Genomic DNA, 21,338 nt, shown 5'->3' on the forward strand with positions numbered 1-21,338 from the left:
ACATAGATCTCTGTGTGTGCATGTGTGCTTAGTTGCTTCACTAGTGTCTGACTCTTTGCAACCCTAGGGACTCTAACCTGCCAGGCTCTTCTGTCCATGGGACTTTCCAGGCAAGAATACTGGAGTGGGTTACATGCCCTCCTCCAGGGGATCTCCCCAAGCCAGGGATCGAACCCATGTCTCCTGCACTGCAGGCAGATTCTTTACTGCTGAGCCACCAGAGAAGCCCATTTTCTCTGTATACTTTACATATTGTATAAATGCATACGTACAGAGAATAAGAAAAAGAGCTGTTATAAAGCAATGTGAAAAAGATGTACAATCCAATAGAATAAAGGCAAGAGACATGATTAGGAAGTTCCAAGAAGCTGATGTGATAAAACGTCAGAAAAGGCCATTTTTCCTCTGTCAGATTTGCAAAGATCAAAGTCCAATGATGGCCCTCCAGTTACCTCTCTGAGGTCTTATTGTTTTTCCCTTCCCTCACTCCTCTCCAGCCACACTACCTCCTTTCTGTGCCTTAAAGATGCAAGGTGATCTTTCATGCACAGCCTTTGCACCCATCTGTCTGGGACGCTGCCCCCGACAGCCACACGGCTTACTCCCTCATTTCAGGTCTTCTCCTGCCTGACTGCCTGTTTAAAACTGCAACCCTACCTGCCAGTGTATCAACACAGTATCTGCCTCCCCTGCTTGTTTTTCTTCACAGCACTTATCACCTTGTAAACTACTATTTATTTTACTTTTCCTATTTAATGCTTTTCTCTATAGGGTCTTTATTTTGTGTACTGCTTACTGCCAATATCACAAATAGTGCTTGATACATAGTAGGCGCTCAACAAATATTTGTTCCACAGTGTTAGTGAGGGGATGGAGAAAACAGGCACTCTCAAACACTGTCAGAAAGATTATAAATTGGTAGCCTTTGAAGGGCAAATTGGCAATATCTACCAAAGCTTCCCAGGTGGCGCTAGTGGTAAAGAATCTGCCTGCCAACGCAGGAGATGCAAGAGACATAGGTTCCGTCACTGGGTTGGGAAGATTCCTTGGATAAGGGCATCCAGTATTCTTCCCTGGAGAATCCCATGGACAGAGAAGCCTGGAAGGGTCTCACACAGTGGGACATGACTGAAGCGACTTAGCATGCACCAAAACTTAAAATTATATGCTATTTCACCCAGAAAAAAAAAACACTTTTAGGTATTTATTCTACAAATATACTAGTATCTGCACACAAAGATGTATAACACAAAGTTATCTGCAAGCAAAAGGAGCAGTTTTAAAAATGTAGTATCTATTATTTACTATTCAGTTGTAAAACATACGTGTTAAATCTATATGTGCCAAGATTTAGTAATGATCTCTAAGTTGTAATGACATAAAGAAAAAAGCAACAAAGAAAAGGGTAAACAGTGTGATCTCATTTTTGATTTAACTTTTATAGGTCAGGAAGGGTGATATCTGTCTATGCTTCAAGAAAGAAGCAATCCTTGAACTGTGGTTGTCTCTAGGGATAGGGTATCTGGGGAAATGGGGTGGAAGAGACATTTTTATTATGCATCTTTATGTATGTCTGATTTATTGTCATGTACTTGCACTGGCTTTCTATTAAATTTTCTTTTAAGTGCATTATAGCCACCAAAGCAGACAGAAAGAGAATATGGAATTTTCATTTAATAGATGAAGAAAGTAAGAGGCAAATAGTGGTATCATGTACAAAATAAAATGAGGAAGTGAGGTCAGAAAGTTTATTACTTCCAAAGCTTATACTTTAGTTCCAAGAACATTAAACTTCAAGTGTTTCTTAGGGTACTATCAGTAGCACTGAGTAAATAAAACACTTGTAAGGTAAAAAATTTATAACTTATTTTCAGTCACATCAATGAAAATCAATCTTTTTTATAAAACAGAATGCTAGAGTAGATGATCCCAAGGGTTTTTTTCCCTCCACTCATTAAAAATGTATCTTTTGTGTTACAGTACTGTTGTTAGGCAAGTGAATTTCTTGATATTTCCAAGTTTAGCACAACATCATCTTTTTTGTCTGGTTTTATTCCTATTTAATGTAAGGCTTGTTTTCCTTGGTGTGTTTGTTCTTCTGGTTTGTAAATAATATAAAAGGTTAAGGCATTGCATGAATCTTAAATGATACCAATAAAACATGAGTAGAGGAAAAGATCAAAATAAAACCCTATCAAAATAAAAACATCACTTACCTTTCTTGAATAGAAGAACTGAACATGTATCGCAAGCAGCAGGCCCATACCTGAGGACTATAGATATGTATAATTCCAGACAGCCAGCTAAAACAAAAAATAGAAATTAAGAACTATAGTCATTTACAAATTAGCATTTAACATCCTTTAGATTATGTTCTTCTCAAGGTAATGTGGCAGAGATTCTTGGCATTCACCAGGAATAAATTAAAGGGCTCATAATTAAGAAATCTATGAACATTAAACCATGGTGATAATTAAGGGGAAGACTATAGATATAGCTATAACTATAGATGGATACTTATAGAGAGAGCACTACTTTCTGTCCTTTTCCACCTGACATGGTAGTCAAATGGTGAGAGAGAAAATGGTTAACAACAGAGGTGAAAACAAGAATTAATCAATTAGCCTGCACTAGAAAGAATATTCTAAAATAAGGGAGGATGAAGTTAGCAGCCTAAAACCATAGTTATTGAAAGGACTGAATTCTATAAATATACAGGGTAGCCTGAAACACAGAAAATTCTTAACAGATACTCACTTAGCAGGACCAACACACAGCCACTGCCAAGACCAGAGTGAACAGACAGTAAATAGATTTCATAGTCCACAAAACATTTGTGCACTCTTATTTTTTAACTCTGCACATACCATTCCCACACATGGGTTCCTTACCCCATCAGTCCTTCCTTCTATTGGCCACACACGTAAGGTCCAGCTCAAGTTTGCCTTTCCCCATCATCTCTCTTAAAAACAGCAATAGTGCTCACTCTAAACTGTTTATTTCATAGTAAATTATAAATTCCTTGAGCTTTAAATCCCAACACAGTATGAAACACAAGACTATGTATAGGGTAAGCACTCAATAAATACTGAATTAAGATAAATTTCTGACTGAATAATCTGCCGAAATGTCATTAACCACTAACTTGAAAGAGACAGCCATAAATACTGAGAATTTCTGGAAAATTGTCTGGCATTTTAAACAAGGTTATATTCTGAGTCCTGGATTCTTCAAATTGCCTTAAGGACTGGAATAGTGAGTAAGGTTAAAGAAACAGGGCTCTAGGGCTTCAGCTTCAACCAGAAGAATTCAGCTTTTCTTTATATACTAGAATTCTTCCTAAGATTGGACAAAAATCTTGCTTTAATTGGTTCAGCTATTAAAATAAGAAAGCTTAAGCATCATTGGCATTCACGATTTTATAAGGTAAAAGTGAAAGTCGCTCAGTCGTGTCCGATCCTTTGCAACCCCATGGACTGTCCATGGAATTCTCCAGGCCAGAATACTGGAGTGGGTAGCCTTTCCCTTGATCCAAGTATTAATGACATATTTATAGTACAAATGATTCACATGTTTATCATATATATTTAAATACATATATGGCTGAAAAGGTTTTTATAAATAATGCAATACTTACATTCCCACTAATGGTAGAGAATAGACCTTGGGATCAGATTCCAGCAAAAGTAACAGCTTGCGTGTCTCATCCATGGTGAGATATCTAAACAAGAGACATTCATATAAAAACAATTGGAACTATGTACTTTACCTAAAAGGGAATCATCTGAATGCTAAAGAAGTATATTTCAGGCAGAGAAAAGGATTCAAATGAATAATTTCTCTCACGTACACACAAAGAAAAGAGTTCAAAGTGTAGAAAAAGACTCCAGCAATTCCAAGGACAAAATAGAACAGATTTAATATCTTAAAATTTCTATCTATTAAAATGGTCAATGAAGATTACACATCTTTTGAAAAAGCTTGCTCTGAAAGTGTCAACTTTTTAAAAATCAAAAGTATTAAAATCAAGGCTGACAATTTCAGAACCAAATAGATTTCCTTGAGAGAAATGAACTTCCTGTTGCTGGAAGTGATCAAGCATCCAGGTGACTTGACAAGATTACAACAGATGTGACTTGTCAACGAAGGACACTGAATTAGGTGAGGGGTATTCAATCTTCCTTGTACTATATTCCTCCAACTGCTATCAAAGAATTTTGCAAATCATGATAGAACCCCAAAGCTCACTTTTCCCTTAAAGGACATTATACTACATTTATACTTCATTATTGTACTTATTTACTGACAATAAGTTTGAAGACTATGATAACTACAGTACAACTGTCAAGAGTTAACTTTATCAGGTACCATTTCACGCCAGTCAGAATGGCTGCGATCCAAAAGTCTACAAGCAATAAATGCTGGAGAGGGTGTGGAGAAAAGGGAACCCTCTTACACTGTTGGTGGGAATGCAAACTAGTACAGCCACTATGGAGAACAGTGTGGAGATTCCTTAAAAAACTGGAAATAGAACTGCCTTATGATCCAGCAATCCCACTGCTGGGCATACACACTGAGGAAACCAGAAGGGAAAGAGACACGTGTACCCCATGTTCATCGCAGCACTGTTTATAATAGCCAGGACATGGAAGCGCCCTGGATGCCCATCAGCAGATGAATGGATAAGAAAGCTGTGGTACATATACACAATGGAGTATTACTCAGCCATTAAAAAGAATACATTTGAATCAGTTCTAATGAGGTGGATGAAACTGGAGCCTATTATACAGAGTGAAGTAAGCCAGAAAGAAAAACACCAATACAGTATACTAACGCATATATATGGAATTTAGAAAGATGCTAACAATAACCCTGTGTACGAGATAGCAAAAGAGACACTGATGTATGGACCAGTCTTATGGACTCTGTGGGAGAGGGAGAGGGTGGGGAGATTTGGGAGAATGGCATTGAAACATGTATAATATCACGTATGAAACGAGTCACCAGTCCAGGTTCGATGCATGATACTGGATGCTTGGGGCTGGTGCACTGGGACGACCCGGAGGGAGGGTATGGGGAGGGAGGAGGGAAGAGGGTTCAGGATGGGGAACACAGGTATACCTGTGGCGGATTCATTTCGATATTTGGCAAAACTAATACAATATTGTAAAGTTTAAAAAAAAAAAAAAAAGAGTTAACTTTACTGTTATGGCTTTAAAACACCAAAGTAAAAACAATTCCATTTGTGATGTAAAGTCTTGACAATACCACAGAAGATACATTTTATTGCTATGCTGCTAAGTCGCTTCAGTCGTATCTGACTCTGTGCAACCCCACAGACGGCAGCCCACCAGGCTCCCCCTGTCCCTGGGGTTCTCCAGGCAAGAATACTGGAGTGGGTTTTATTGCTATAATAACCTTAAAACACAAAGATGATGAATGTATCAAACCATGATGATTAAGCCAGAGTTGGCAAGAGTTTTACATTAGTAAAATGACACTTACACCTGCTTTGAGAGCTCTTCTGCCTTGACAACCTGATAAATTTCTGCTTCACTACTAGATGGACACAGATATTAAAGAAAATAAACTAATTTTTTGGTTAATTTTAACACACATTTCTGTGTCCCCATTGAGAAGTACTTTATTCCTCCAAGAGAATTTAAATGTTCAATTTAGTTCAAACACTTAAAAATCACTTTGTCTTTTGACCATTCCATCATTTTGGAACACTTTTTCCTTTGTGCCACTACAACCAGAAAGGTGCTCTGATCAGTATGTAGGCATTTTCTTGCTATTTCAGGGACACTCAGAGAAGAAAAACCTTTTTCTTATCTTTTTTTGAAGAGGCATTTTGGTAGACAAGACTTGGAGTTGAGTTTACCTTGCCGAACAGTTTCAGCTCTGGAGACCTAACAGGAACTAGGGTGGAGTCAGTGGGAAAGGAAGCCAGAAAGGAATTGCTTAGACTTTAAAGCAGTGGGTGCTTACATTGTCTGACCTAGGTCAGCAGACAATGGTTAAAGAAAGTGGATGAGGATTCAGGGAAGCAGCCCTGCTGAGGACCAGAAAGCAAGCAATTTGGCATGCATTTCCTAAGAAACCAAGAGTGGCGGATAGGAGGCTGGAGAGGATGCTGCTGCAGCAATGTGAGGAAACTCCACCCTCAAGTGGTTGACAATTTAGTAGGCAAGAGTATGTAACATTTTAATTTAATTATCTCCTTTATCTGCTGTGCTCATTATCCACAAGTAAAACTGCATATTACAAATAATTCTCTAGCCTCCGTTAGGCTCATTATCAGAAAAATAATTAATTCAGCAAAAATTAACAATTTTAGGGACTTCCCTGGTGGTCTAGAAGCTAAGACTCTAAACTTCCAATGCAGGGAGCCTGGGTTTGATCCCTCCTCAGGGAACTAGATCCCACAAACTGCAACTAAGAGTTCGCATGACTCAACTAAAGATCCTTCCTCCCGCAACAAAGATCGGAGGTCCCATATGCCAAAACTACCACCCGGTGTAGCCAAATAAACAAGCAAAAAAAATTAGCAATTTTTAAAAAAATAACCACTTTATCACCTTCCTTGGTTATTTCTCTAGCCATCACATATCAGGCATGTAAAGTGACTGAACAATTATTTCATATTACATGAATAACATGAAAATATACTAATGTGACCAATATTTAAAATTCTGGATGAATATGTCTTTTACTTACCCATATTTATAGGTACCTTGAACTTGAGAAATATTCAGATTACTGCTCAAATTTCTTGCTAGAGCTGTTGGAATGATGGAGATGGGTTTCACAGGTGTGCACTTAAAGGTGTTTGCTAGAGTTACTGCTGCCCAATCCAAGTCGAAATCCACAGTGTCCAAACTCTCCTTGGAAGTGATATGAGCTCTCAGGGCAAGTAGTTTTCCACAGTCCAAGGGCTCTTTGCTACACACATGATGCTGCAGAGCCTGAGGAATCAACATCACACGATTATTTTAAAATTTTGAAATCTGTACACATCTCTAAAGTATTTGTTTCGTATATCTTGCATTAACAAAAAAATTTCTGATTTGCAATATTTCAATTCTCTTATTTCTTTCATGTGACCAGAAGGTTACATGAAAAATGATGTTAAATCAAATAAGATTTACTATACTGTACAAGATTTTCTATACTCCATCTATATAAAGAAGTCCCATTCCTCTTTGATTATGTTCTTATTACCCCATATGGTCAAGTTAGTTCTTCCTCTGTAGTTGCTCATGTACACTGTCCTTTCTGGTCTCACTGCCACCACTCTACTATTGGCAAATACATCCCTGACTATTGCAAGGCCTAACTATTCTGACTCTATTCAGCCTGCCCTATCACATTAATCATCCTTGATTTAACAGTATCTCCTTTTCAGAAATTGTCAATGAAAAACACAGCCCATTAGACAAAGTTAAAATTCCTTAGCTTGGCAGACAGGGCTCTCTCTGATCTAGACACACTAGTTCTGAAGTCTGACTGCCCACAAATCCAGCAAAAATCTCCACCCTCAATGTTACCCTTGTACTTTGCTATCTTAGTCATGTTGCTTCCTCTTCCAGAATGCTACCCATGTTATCCACCTACAATTTCCATCCTCAGAAACTACAGTTAATTGCACTTTAGGTCAACAATCATTTAGTCAGAAATTTTTATGAATATCTATTAAATATGGGTTTATTAAAATACAACACAGTACACATAATTTGATTCTTTGCTGAATTAGGAATAATCACATTATCAACAAATCTTACCTTGAAAGATGAATTAAAGTCATCTGCATTGTGAGTTATTATTTCTCTTGAACAAAGTCCTTGAGTATGAATTTTGCATGGGATTACAAAGTCCCCAGGAAGAGAAGCAGTAGGGATTCTTTCCAATAATTCAGGTACCTCTCGACCAGGATCAAAACGATCTACTGTCAATGTCATACTTTCTTCATCTGTAGAACAAAACAGCAGTTATTATGTGTGCATGCATGCTCAGTCACTAAGTCGCGTCTGACCCTTTGTGACCCCATGAACTGTAGCCTGCTAGAGTTCATGGGATTTCCCAGGCAAGAATACTGGCGTGGGTTGCCATTTCCTCCTCCAGGGCATTTTCCTGACCCAAGGACTGAACCCACGTCTCCTGCATTGGCAGGTGGGTTCTTTACCACTGAGCCACTAGGGAAGCCCAGCAGTTATTATTTAGAACGCCAATTATGAAATGTGAAATCAACCAAGCAAGCCCAGATTATAGGAAAGCATTTTGTTCATACTAACAGTACATTAAACTCTCATTTTAAATTAAAAAAAAAAAACTTTTTTTTAACTTTTTATTTTGTATTGTGGTATAGCCGATTAACAAGTAATATGATAGTTTCAGGTGAATAGCATAGGGACTCAGCCATACATATATATATGTAAACTTGCATTTAAAAAAAATAACTTGCATATATATTCATCAACATGACCAGACTGCAACGTCTATGATAAGCAGTGTCAACTTTAACTCATCTTCCTAACATTGGTATACAGCAAAAAAGAAAAAATGGTCAAAGTGTATTACAATAATTGGCTGAAGCAGTAAACACAGAGTCTATTATAGTCATAAAAATAATTTTTCAAAGTATGTTACCTTCATCTACTGTGAGAGAACCAAGTAAAAAGCATGGCAAGTTGTTTTTATTCTGTTTAGCATGACGACAAGCAAGTCGAATGGTCTTTTCAGTTACCACAAGCCTTGGATTTCTGAAAAATAACAAGCCTTTTATGAATGTGATGGATCTGATACCTAAAAAATCCTTCTGTAGTGAAATGTTGCCTAAGGTACTATATATATCTTTTAAAATGTACAGAAAGATCACTGCTGGGAAATCCTAGGGTCAAAGGCAAGGTGTAAGGAGGGCTGCCTGGAAAGCAAAACTGCAATAAGCAGACACTGAGGTTACAGTTATTCTTGAGGCATTTGCTTAATTTTATGAACCACAGCAGAGATCAAGACACTATGAGGTCTCCTATTTTTGTAAATAAACTTTGATTGAAATAGTCACATCCATTTGTTTACATATTATCTATGAACTTCAGTTACCAGCATTGCTGAATACAAAATGTAAATACAATTCACATGCTTAAATATCAAAAGGACTCTAAAATATGAACAAGGAACAAGATGCTATTAAAAAAGACCAAATTTATTATTCTATAAACTTCTATATAAAAATTCTATACATTATTCTATAAAAAAAAGTATATATATGTATATACATATATAATGTATATACAAGTATATACATTAAAAACAAGATGCTATTAAAAAAGACCAAATTTATTATTCTATAAACTATATATGTGTATATATAAACTATATGTTATATATGTATATAACTATATGTTATATACATGTTATATACATGTTATATACACGTTATATACATACATACATATATGTTATATACATGTTATATATGTATATAAACTATATATATGTATATATATTATATATTACCTTTGGCATGTATAGTATATACATTTAAAAACCTAAATGAACAGGTTAGACGGCAACTAATAACTAGCACATCTAAAGAGTAAATTAGGAGAGCTGAAGAACAAAAGAAATACCCAAAATGTAGCACAGAAAGATAGCAATAGAAAACATAGGTTAAGAGACATGTAGAAAAGAATCAACAGGTCTAACAAATATTTAACGGAACTTCCACAAGATATTGTTTAAAAAATTATTTATAGTAATCATTGCCTTACATATTCAATGATATCACCCTTCTCTGCCAACTAGTTTAAAACTTAAAAATTTTTTGACATGTAATTTCCTTTAGTTCCTCTATTCAGTTGATCACCAAATGCTATAAAACATTTCTTCAAAACACCTTGTTTCATCCTTTCCTCTTGGTCTCAATGCTGCTACACTGCTCTAAACCCTTATAATACCTAACATTTATTGACTACCTCTTATGCCCAAGCATTGTGCCAACTGCTGCTCTAAAACCTGTCTCATTTAATACTTATAAGAGTACTGTGAAACAAGTGTCACAGTCCCATTTTATTTTAGTTTAGTTTTGGCTGCAATGGTTTTTGTTGTTTTTTGCACTGGCTTTCTCTAGTTGTGGTGAGCAGAGACCACTCTGCTTGGAGTACCTGGGCTTCTCGCTGCGGCAGCTTCTCTTTGTCGTAGAGCATAGGCTCCAGGCATGCGGGCTGCAGTTGCTGCAGCACACAGACTTGCAGGCCCTAGAGCCTGGGTTCAGTGGTTGCGGCGCACAGGCTTAGTTGTTCCATGGCATATCGAATCTTCCCGGATCAGGGATCGAACCCTGTCCCCTGCATTGGCAGGCAGATGCCTATCCACTGAGCTACCAGGGAAGCCCCCCATTTTATAAATAAGGAAACTGATCCTTGGCTACTTTACTGAGGTCACTTAATAAGAAAGGGTAAATCAGGATCTGACCCTCCAGAAGTCTGGCTCTAGTTTAACACCTTAAATCACTATGGTATAAATCTATCACTTAGATTACAGAAAAGCATCTCCCACTTAGGGCTGACTCTAAGCTCTCCCCACTATGATCTATCCTTCTTAGAACTCTGCTTTTAACAAGTAACTCTCTTATATACAATATTTCAATGGATCTCTATTTTCTATTACTTGAAGCCTAAGCTTCTATGTCTTTCTTTCACAATCCTGGTCATAACTCTAATATTTTACATTCCTTTTAAATGGTCTATCCACTCAAAATCAGTTCAATTTTCTCAATGTTATTCAAATACCATGCTGAAGTATGATGAAAAACTCAGTTTTTATTATATTTTGCTTCTTGAAGTCCTATAATACTTAGTACCTTAGATTTACAGAATATTTTAACTGTGAAATTAGGACTACTTCTCAAAATCATAAGGAACAGGTTTAAGAAGTAGAAAGAATATTTTGCCTCAGGGGAGCCTAGATGGAAACGTTAAAAAAATAATTATTCATAGTAACCACTGCCTTACATATTCTTTAGATTCCTGTTTATACTGGTTTAATTTGAAAATAGAAGCATCTTATACCTGTAGTAACGGAGATGTAAGTAGATGAAATCTCCAATTGGCACTGGGTTCCAAAGTGCACATTTTGATGGAGGAAAATAGAAAGGCACCATCCTGCTTGAAGAAAACCTTAAAAAAAACCAAAGCACAATGAGAAACAGACAAATCTTACAAGAAACAGTTTAAATAACAGGGCTTTTCTGATTACTTTTGTAACTTTAGAAGATTTGAAAAACATTTTTAAAAAATAAAAGAAAAATCTCTTGTAACTCTACTATCAAGTGAATAAACACTCAAAAGTTATGTCCTTTTTTTCCTATTCACATATACATTTATATACACATGAGCCTTTTAAAAAAGAACTGAGTATAAATTCTATAAAATCTTCTTTAAGTAACAGAAAATGAATATAAACCGTGAATTTAAATTTTAAATTAATATCTGTCTTTCTGAACTAATTTCAGGGTAACACTTAAAAAATTATGAAAAACACAAAACCTTTTCAGGGCTTTCAAACTTGGTATTTTAGGCCCTGTCACATGAGGTCTTTTCTTTTTGCAGCATCACATGGCATGCGTGATCTTAGTTCCCTGACCAGTGATTGAACCTGTGCCTCCTACAGTGGAGTCTCAACCACTGGACTTCCAGGGAAGTCCCACACATATGTTTAATTACCGAAGCATCAGAAAAACATCAATAATTCCTCAACAAAGATTATGCAAGCAACATAAAGCAATGTTAAATCATATAGAGTACCATCACAGAGTTTTTATTTTGTATAAGTGAGTAATTTGAGAAAACTACAATAAGAAAAATAATGCAAAGAAAGCACTAGGAGAAAATATCAGCTAAAGTCACATGTAATTAAAGCAAGAAAGCTCTGACAGTGAGCTACCTACAAAAGTGCATTTGCATGGTGGTAGACTATTAAATAGTTGAATTGAAAAACTATTTATCATATCACACACTAAGAATATCTTGTTCTAGATCTTACTTTCATGTATCACCTGATGAAACTCACCAACTAAAATACTGGCCCCAGTCATCTACTATGATGATCCATAGATCATCACAGATCCACAGATCATCTGCTATGTACCAGGCATCCTACTAGGCACTTTACATGTCCAATATTTCTCACTAAAACTTTCTCGGACACTTTACTGTCCACTTTAGAGATAACAAACTCCAACTTCTACAACATGATACAACAACTAAGTAGCAGAGCTGGAATGTGTATCTAAGTGTGGCTGATTTCAAAGCTTGTACTACTAGAAACTGAATGATGTAATGCTTTAGACCATGGTTCAGTCTAGCTCTACCACCATCTTAGCTGCTGCTAAGTCACTTCAGTCGTGTCCAACTCTGTGCGACCCCATAGATGGCAGCCCACCAGGCTCCCCCGTCCCTGGGATTCTCCAGGCAAAAACACTGGAGTGGGTTGCCATTTCCTTCTGCAATGCATGAAAGTGAAAAGTCAAAGTGAAGTCGCTCAGTCGTGTCTGACTCTTAGTGATCTCATGGACTGCAGCCTATCAGGCTCCTCCGTCTATGGGATTTTCCAGGCAAGAGTACTGGAGTGGGATGCCATCGATCTTAACTATGTGCTTGCAAATCTTTATAAGGATTTTTAATCTCTCTTTATTTGAAATAAAGACACAATCTGAAATTAAGAAATTTGTTTAGGGACTTCCCTGCTGGTCCAGTGGTTAAGACTCTCAGCTCCCAATGCAGGAGGCCCAGGTTCAATACCTGGTCAGGGAACTAGATCCCATATGCTGCAACTAAGACCTGGTGCAGCCAAATAAATGAATAAATATTTAAAAAAAAAAAAAGAAATTTGTTCAAAGTCACAAAGGTAGTTAAGTGACAAACTGTCAATTTATCTATGTCTCTACATCTAATATATTTATTATTTACCAGTTGGAGAGAGGAAGAATGATTTAAGGGTTAAAAGCAAAGCCTGGCTATCAGCTGCTTAGGTCTTTGATTTTTGAACCTGGCTTCAAAATTTGCTGGCTCTGTGACCATGATCCAATCAATGTCTCTGTGCCTGAGTTTCTTCAACTGTTAAACAAAATAATATCAGTATCTCCTGGGAGAGTTATAGTGAATACTTATTAAATGAGTCAATATATATAAAATGCTCAGAAAAAATCCTGGCTTACAGTAAGTGCTCAAGGTTAGCTATTTCTTTTTGTCGTAAGTAGTCCATTTCTTTTCACTGTAAGCAGTAGTGCAGGTTTAAAATCCAACCCGCACTACTTCAGGTTTACTTCTTTATAGTGCACAGTAGAAATCATTTCAGCTGCAAATACTGGCTATACCAGTTACCAACTGTATAACTTTGGGTTGGTTAAGATCTCTATGCTAGTTTCTTCATTGAAAAAAAAAAAAAAGAGGGGGATAATAATAGTACCCATTCCTCATGGGTTTGTTGTGAGGATTAAATAAAAATAATGTATGCAAAGTGCCTATTAGCACAGAACCTGGTTGTTATTAATTTTTTCCTTAATCTAAAGTATACAGGGAGACAGACTTGAGAGGCAAGAAAGATAAAAACACCTTGAAATTGGGTGCAAAGTTCTGCATGTATGTATAAAAGTACTTTTCCTTAGGGAATGAAATTCATGGCTATTAGACATTCAAAGGGGTTTGTAAACAAAAATAATTCAAAACTGCTGCCCTAAAAGCCCACAGATTACTGAAAACCAGAGTTCAATAAATGAATTATTTTCCCTAGAATGTAAGGAATGGATTTGACCCAATAATAAAATTAAAGAGAAGAACAAAGGCTGATAAAGTTTCAAAGAGTAAGAGGTAGCAACAGGGGAGAACAGAAGGGCCAAAATTAAGCAAAAGAATATGATAGCCTCTTTGGGTCATGTTTCCCATTGTCTTCATCAAGAACATCTGGCACAAAGAAAAATAACACAGAGAATAAAGGTAACTCATCGATGCAATTCTAGTTTAGAAGAAAAGAAATTTACATGTCAGCAATAATCGTTCTTCTCAAGGGGGAAAAAAGAACAATAAATGATCCAAAGAGCCAAATAACTCAAGCCATTTTGTCTGCTCCTCAAAGTAGTGACAGACTGAGAAAATTAGGAGACAGGTGGCAAGCTCCTCCTCCTCACACCACACTGAGTGGGAAAAGGTTTAGGTACATTCAGTGTGAAATTTTTCCGATCCAATAATTAGAGTTTATAAGAGGGAAGGAACTCAACCGTTTTCCCATTTGTCTAGGATGTAAATAAATATGTATGTGATCTTTAGCCTCAAAAGTTCAGGTACTATTTTTCATCAATACAAAGACCCTCTGTGAAACTAAAATAAGGAAAGGAGGAAATGAGACTAAGATTTACTGAATGTCTACAATGTCCCAGACCCTTTAGTTTAGTAGTCTTATTTAACCCTTCACAATAACCTTCTGATAGAGATTACTGTCCCCAATTTATAGATGAGGAAATTGAAGCTTAGAGAAGTTAAATAACTTGATCATGGTCACCCACCTAATAAATGGTAAAGCTGGGATATGGACCCAGATTTTCCTGATTCTAAAGATTATTTTTTTCTCCTCTCTTCCAACCCAAATTATGTGAGTAACTGTGAAAAGCACATTCTGTAAAAATATTTCTATACCTGGTTTTTATCTGGGGCCCTGCAAGAGGATATGTAGACTCCATGATATTTGGTGAATGATTTATTCAATTTCACATGCTCAGAAACCTAAAGAAATAAAGAGAATATTACTAATGAGTGACAAAAAAATAAAAAGAAACATGATTTAACCACATATTAGCAAAATAACAGACAAAATTAGGTTACTTATATGAAGTGTCTTCATCCATAGATGAATAAGATAAAGTGCTTATGAATTCGGATCACTACTTTGTAGTATTCGGCCTATAAATTAATGTTAATATTTATTCTAGGCAGCAAATCCCACCAACTATCTATTTATTAAGATTCTGCACCAAGATCCTTGTATTAATTTAGTGAGCTGGGTAGGGCAGGTAGTATTTAATACATGAGACTTTAACCAAAAGCTTCATAATAGTCAGAAAACCACAAAACAGCAAATAGGAACAATTTGGGCTAGATATTTATTTGGTCTATAATAAAGTCAACAAATTTTCAAGCTTGTGGAGATAGGAGACAAATACTGCATACCCACAAACTAACCTGTATTAGCGCCAAGTCAGTGGTCTTTTCTTGGCTCCTCATACATTCTCTGGGCAATCTCATCCACTCCCATTGCTTCCGAAGCAAACATACCAAACTCTCAGTGTCTGCCTCTCTTCCAAGTTTCACATCTGTATTTCTAATTGCCTACTGGATTCTTGTTGCTGTTTAGTCACTAAGTCAAGTCTGACTCTGCAACCCTGTAGACTCTAGCCCACAAGCCTCCTCTGTCCATGAGATTTCCCAGGCAAGAACACTGGAGTGGGTCCCCATTTCCTTCTCCAGGGGATCTTCCCCACTCAGGAATCAAACCCTAGGTCTCCTGCATTGCAGGCGGATTCTTTACCACTGAGCCGCTGGGAAGTCCTACCCATTGGATATCGACATCTAAATATTATAAAAGCAAAACACAGACCCCAAAGTCCTTTCTTCACAGCTCATTATTTGCTATGTTCTTTTATCAAATCTTAGAGTTAGAATCTTTAGGCCCTGTGTATTCTACTTCAATCCTAACAAGAATTGTTTAAAAGCAAGGTAAGGAAGGAGAGAGTTATTCATTCTGGTGCAGAAGTCATTCAGAAAATTTTTTTAGTTAAAGTCAGAATCTGGAAATATTTACAAAAACCAAATCCTATTTAAAGTGCCCTTGTAAGGTTGATAAAATGTCCCTCTTAGAGGTATCTGGACTTCATGCAGCTTCTATGGAATGCATGTTTTAAACTTTAAAGTCCTTCTATGCTACTTGGTTGTCATGGACAACAATATTCAGATTGATAGTTGTAACTTTCAGAAGTAATAAAGTGCCGTTTTTCTTTATTAAACAAAAGAGTCTTAAAACTCCTTATCTGTCTCTTCTTCCTTTATGCATTAAGATAAATCAAAAATGTTGACCTATTATTTCTCATTTCAAAAAAAAACCCATAGGAGACAGTTAATTGATAGTAACACACAAGCAATTAAAGCTAATGTAGTGAAAGTAATATCATGTAACACTTATACCTAGCAAAACATATTCTCCCTGGATAATGGCATAGTTGTGTATCAAATGGAAACCATCAAGTCATCCTTCTCTCTCCTTTCTCCCTCTTCCCCAATATAAACTGTCCATCTCCACTGCCTCAGTTCCTGACTTTATTAGCTCTCACCAGATTTACTGAAAAGTCTCCACAGTGCTACCAGAAGGGCTGCCTTTGTGCTCAGTCAAAAAGGGTTGAAAAGCATTAGTTGCTTAGTTGTGTCCAACTCTTTGTGACCCTAAGGACTGTAGCCAGCCAGGCTCCTCTGTCTATGGAATTCTCCGGGCAAGAAAACTGGAGTGGGTAGCCATTCCCGACCCAGGGATGGAACCTGGATCTCCTGCACTGCTGGCAGATTCTTTACCATTTGAGCCACCGGGGAATTATTGCTATATAAATCTGACCAAGTTATTCTCTGGCTTAAAGAGTTGATGGCTCTTCTTTCAATTCAGTTCAGTTCAATCACTCAGTCTGTCCAACTCTGTGCAACCCCATGAACTGCAGCACGCCAGGCCTCCCTGTCCATCACCAACTCCGGAGTTCACCCAAACCCATGTCCATTGAGTCGGTGATGCCATCCAACCATCTCATCCTCTGTCTTCCCCTTCTCCTCCTGCCCTCAATCTTTCTCAGCATCAGGGTTTTTTCAAATGAGTCAGCTCTTCACATCAGGTGGCCAAAATATTGGAGTTTCAGCTTCAACATCAGTCCTTCCAATGAATATTCAGGACTGATTTCCTTTAGGATGGACTGGCTGGATCTCCTTACAGTCCAAGGGACTCTCAAAGAGTTTTCTCCAACACCACAATTCAAAAGCATCAATTCTTCAGCATTCAGCTTTCTTTACGTCTTCTTTCAATGTCCATCCAATTACTCAGTTGTGTCCGACTCTGTGACCCCCATGGACTAGCCCGCCAGGCTCTTTTGTCCATGGAATTCTTCAGGCAAGAACACTGGAGTGGGTTGCCATTCCCTTCTCCAGGGGATCCTCCTTGACCCTGGGGTTGAACCAGGTCTCCTGATTTGCAGGCAGACTTTTTACAGTCTGAGCCACCAGGGAAGCTCCGGCTCTTCTGCAGAATAAAGGACTTTCAGAACCTGGCCCCATCCTATTATCCCACACATCCGTTCACTCCTACATCACATTCAGTGGATACTGGCAGTATCCACGCACACCTACTGTCCCTTTTATTTGGAAGGCCCTGGTAAACTCATCATCCTTCACAATCCAATCCGAATATCAACTCCTCTGTGAAACCGTCTCCTAGATACCATGGTGGTGTTACTACCGACTGTGTTCACACCCACAGCATTTTCACGCTTTGTTATTTATAAATCACTTCCAGCCGACCACGAACTTTAAACGTTAACCGATCCCTTACTATGTAGCTGGAGAAGGAAATGGCAACCCACTCCAGCAATCTTGCCTGGAGAATTCCATGGACAGAGGAGCCTGGCAGGCTACAGTCCATGGGGTTGCAAAGAGTCAGGCAAGAATGAGCAACTATCACTCAATACTATGCAGCTGTCCGAGCATACTGGGCTTCCGTCCAGACATTTTTACAGTAAAAACTTAATATGATAGCATGTTATCGATTGAAAACTTTGTTCACATACCTAAGTACAAATGATTCCCAAGGAATTCATCGTCCCGATTCCCTTTGCGTCATTAGTCCAGGCTCCTAGTCCGCTGAACCCAAAACAGGCAGCAGAGGGTTGCCCACCCTCGTCCCCCAGGCTCGCAGAGGCCCCCGGGGGAACTGAAGCACAAAAATACTCACCGCAATCTCCGCCGAGTTGAGGTTTGTTTGCTGGGCCGGAACAGAGTCCAAGGAGAACCTCTGCCAACTCGCCCCGCCTCTGGGACGTTGAGGGTCGCGGGAACCGGGGCGGCAAATACAAGCTCGCGAAACCGAAGCCCGCGCCACGCCTGCTGACTGGTCGGAAGCCCAACCCATCAGGGAGAAGGGGCGGTGCCGGACTTGACACTCCCGGTCTCCGCGACGCTATGGTGCAACAGCCAATCAGCGCCCTGCACCGGTCCGACGCCGACCAATCCTAAACCTCCGTGGAGAAAGAAGGGCGCCACCCGCGCTCCTGGATCAGATTCCGGAGGATTTAAACACTTCAATTTCGTCAACGGTTAAGTTCCGGGGTGGGGCGGGACTTGCGCACGCGCAATGAAAAAGCCCCGCCGGGCGGATGAGATGGCAGAGGAAGCCGGAAGTACTGGCTTCTCTGGTTCACTCTCGGCGGCTAGAAGCGAACCAAACGCCTTGATTAAATGCACAAAAAGAGGGGAAGTTCCGACTTCTTCCAATTTCTTTCCTAAGAATCATACTCGCCTCTCAACATAAAAGATTTTAATTCCTTCCTGTTTGAACCGAAAAGAACGTGGCCATTTGTAAGCTATTTATACTTACCTTCACAATGAATGGGCTTCTCTGATGGCTCAGTTGGTAAGGAATGTGTCAGCAATGCAGGAGTCCCTGGGTTGGGAAGATCCCCTGAAGAAGGAAATGGCCACTTACTCTAGTAGTCTTGCCTGGGAAATCCCATGGACAGAGGAGCCTGGCAGTCCACAGTCCATAGGGTTGCAAGAGTTGGACACAAGTGACTAAACCACCACCCTCCATAATGAATATTGGTATTAGGTATGGTATTGGTATTGTATATATGACATATGATATTAGTATTAGTGTGATGATTTATAGTTATCTTCACAAGTGTTGATAATCGCGCCTTCACCGCCATTATCTTAATCGATTGTCTGAATAGCAGAAGTAGGTATTACTGTCCCTATTTAACAAGGGAGGACATGTAGAAGATCACACAGGTAGATAGTGCAGAGTCCAGATTTGAAATGTCACTTACATTTCTCTAGACTTTTGTTAGTTTCCTGAGCAATGTGGGAGTGTCTTAATGTCTGAACTGCACTTGTAGGCTGTTTTGTACGACTGTGCATCCACCCTTTTGAGAGAGTGAAAACACTATCTTGAAAAATGTATCAAACAAGCCAAGAAATATGTGCTCCAGTGTCAATCTCTGCTTTCCTGGAAAAATTCCTAGAATCTAGGGAACACATTTTAAGAGAAATGCTGGTGAGTTCCTCAGATCTGGTGTATGAGCAGGAAGAGCCTCAGACAGTGATGCATGTCTGACAAAGCCTTGGATGACCCAGTGGAGAACTCTAGAGCAAAGATTGCCCATGAGAGGAATCCCACATTAGGCAGAAATGACCAGAACCCTTGCTGTGCCCAGTCATTGCCTGGAACTTACCATAAAGAGCAAGCACCATCATTAAGGCAGATCTGGAAGACCACAACAAGAGGCTGCCAGCCAAGTGTATTGTTTGCTGCTAATTGTCACGTTCTTTCTAGAGATAGATCCAAGTGACACACTTTGATGGCTGCCATGGTTTACATTAAGTGCAAAGGCCCTGGGGTGAGAATTTTCTGACATCTTCAAGGAAGGGCAGGAGACCAGTCTGTGCTGAGCAAAATGGGTTAGAAGACTATCAACAGTTGAAGGACAGGAGGTGTTGGTAGATCATGGGGCATTTCAAGGACTTAGCTACAGTCTTGAGTTCTACAGGAAGTCAAAGGAAGATTTGAAATAGGGGACTGTCAAGATCTGATTTTAGGTTTTAAAAGCATCACTATGGAAGGGGATGAAAGAGGATGAAATGGCTGGATGGCATCACTGACTCAATGGATGTGAGTCTGGGTGAACTCCGGGAGTTGGTGATGGACAGGGAGGCCTGGCGCACTGGGATTCATGGGGTCGCAAAGAGTCGGACACGACTGAGCGACTGAACTGAACTGAACTGATGGTTGCCACATAGAGAATAAACTGTAGGGGGCAAAGGCAGAAGCAAGGAGACTAGTTAGCTGCTGCAATGACATAAAGGAGAGATTGACAGCTTGAACTGGAATGGTGGCAATGGAGGTGGTGAGAGGTTACTGGATTCTGCATATATTTTGAAGGCAGATTCAAAATTTGATTAGAGATTGAACTTAGGATGTAAAAAATAACTTTGTGTGGGCTCCTTATGATTTGTGTTTTTTTTTTAAGAACTACTTTAAAATATCTGAAAGAGAAACGTAAGATGATATGAATTAAACAAAAAGGAAGGGGCAAGCATAACACACAACTCCCTATTCCTTAGGTGTAGGCTGGACATAGTGACATCTTTCCAAAGTGGACAGTATGTTAAGGAGTGGAGGAAAGAGTAACTTAACAGTGGAGAAACCTGACCATTAGTATTTCAGCCATGTGATCAAGGTCAATATTAATAGTCATGCTGATATTGTATATACTTGATATGGTATGATGAAAATGGCACTTTACCTGTGTGGTCTTCCTTCCAATAACCTATAAATCCAAACTTATCTTGAGAAAAACATCATACAAATTTCAACAGTGAGGAACCCTAATAAATGTCTGACCTGTACTTCTCAAAACTCAAGGTTATCAAAACAAGGAAAGTCTGAGAAACTAACTAAGAGGAGCCTAAAGAGATAACTAAATGTAATGCGGTATCAAGACTGGAATCATGAAAGAGAAAAAGCAGACCAGGTTGAAAACTAAGAAAATGTAAATAAATTCTGGACCTTAAGTAATAATAGTGACCAATATTGGATAGGTAACTATAACACATGTACCATATTAAATATGACCTGTTAATAACAGGGGACTCTCAGGGTGGGTAATGAGAATCTGTACTATATTCTCAAGTTTCCTGTTAATCTAAAACTGTTCTTAGAAATAAAGTCTGTTTAAAAAGAAGAAAGGGGCCGCCACACTCGCCCTTTGTGATGGCCCACATTCTGTGGAGTGTGTTTCTCTCTAAACAAATCCACTTCTTACCTATCAAAAAAAAAAAAAAACTAAGAAAGGAATGGGCAAGAGGAGAATTGAAGTATATGCTAATTTTTTGAACAACAGCAATAAATAAATGCCTTCTTATATGCTTAATAATAACTCAGTTCAGTTCAGTCACTCAGTCGTGTCCAACTCTTTGCGACCCCATGAATTGCAGCACGCCAGGCCTCCTTGTCTATCACCAACTCCTGGAGTTCACCCA

General features: G+C 38.6%; 1 protein-coding gene across 2 annotated transcripts in view; it reads right to left on the bottom strand.

The window, feature by feature from the left end:
* STIL (SCL/TAL1 interrupting locus) overlaps positions 1-18,190 on the bottom strand; it is a 54,088-nt gene extending 35,898 nt beyond the window's left edge. For both annotated transcript variants that reach the window (XM_010834427.1, XM_010834426.1), the window contains exons 1-8: positions 18,034-18,190; positions 14,694-14,780; positions 11,073-11,180; positions 8,650-8,762; positions 7,785-7,972; positions 6,721-6,968; positions 3,638-3,721; positions 2,217-2,303 (exon numbers count right to left, since the gene is read on the bottom strand). In XM_010834427.1, coding sequence (XP_010832729.1) covers positions 2,217-2,303; positions 3,638-3,721; positions 6,721-6,968; positions 7,785-7,972; positions 8,650-8,762; positions 11,073-11,180; positions 14,694-14,737 — 872 coding nt within the window. In that variant the 5' untranslated portion in view covers positions 14,738-14,780; positions 18,034-18,190. The remainder of the gene's footprint in view (positions 1-2,216; positions 2,304-3,637; positions 3,722-6,720; positions 6,969-7,784; positions 7,973-8,649; positions 8,763-11,072; positions 11,181-14,693; positions 14,781-18,033) is intronic.
* Positions 18,191-21,338: the final 3,148 nt, after the last annotated feature.

This window comes from Bison bison, unplaced genomic scaffold, assembly GCF_000754665.1.
Source record: "Bison bison bison isolate TAMUID 2011002044 unplaced genomic scaffold, Bison_UMD1.0 scf7180017864033, whole genome shotgun sequence".
Taxonomy (NCBI): Eukaryota; Metazoa; Chordata; class Mammalia; order Artiodactyla; family Bovidae; genus Bison; species Bison bison.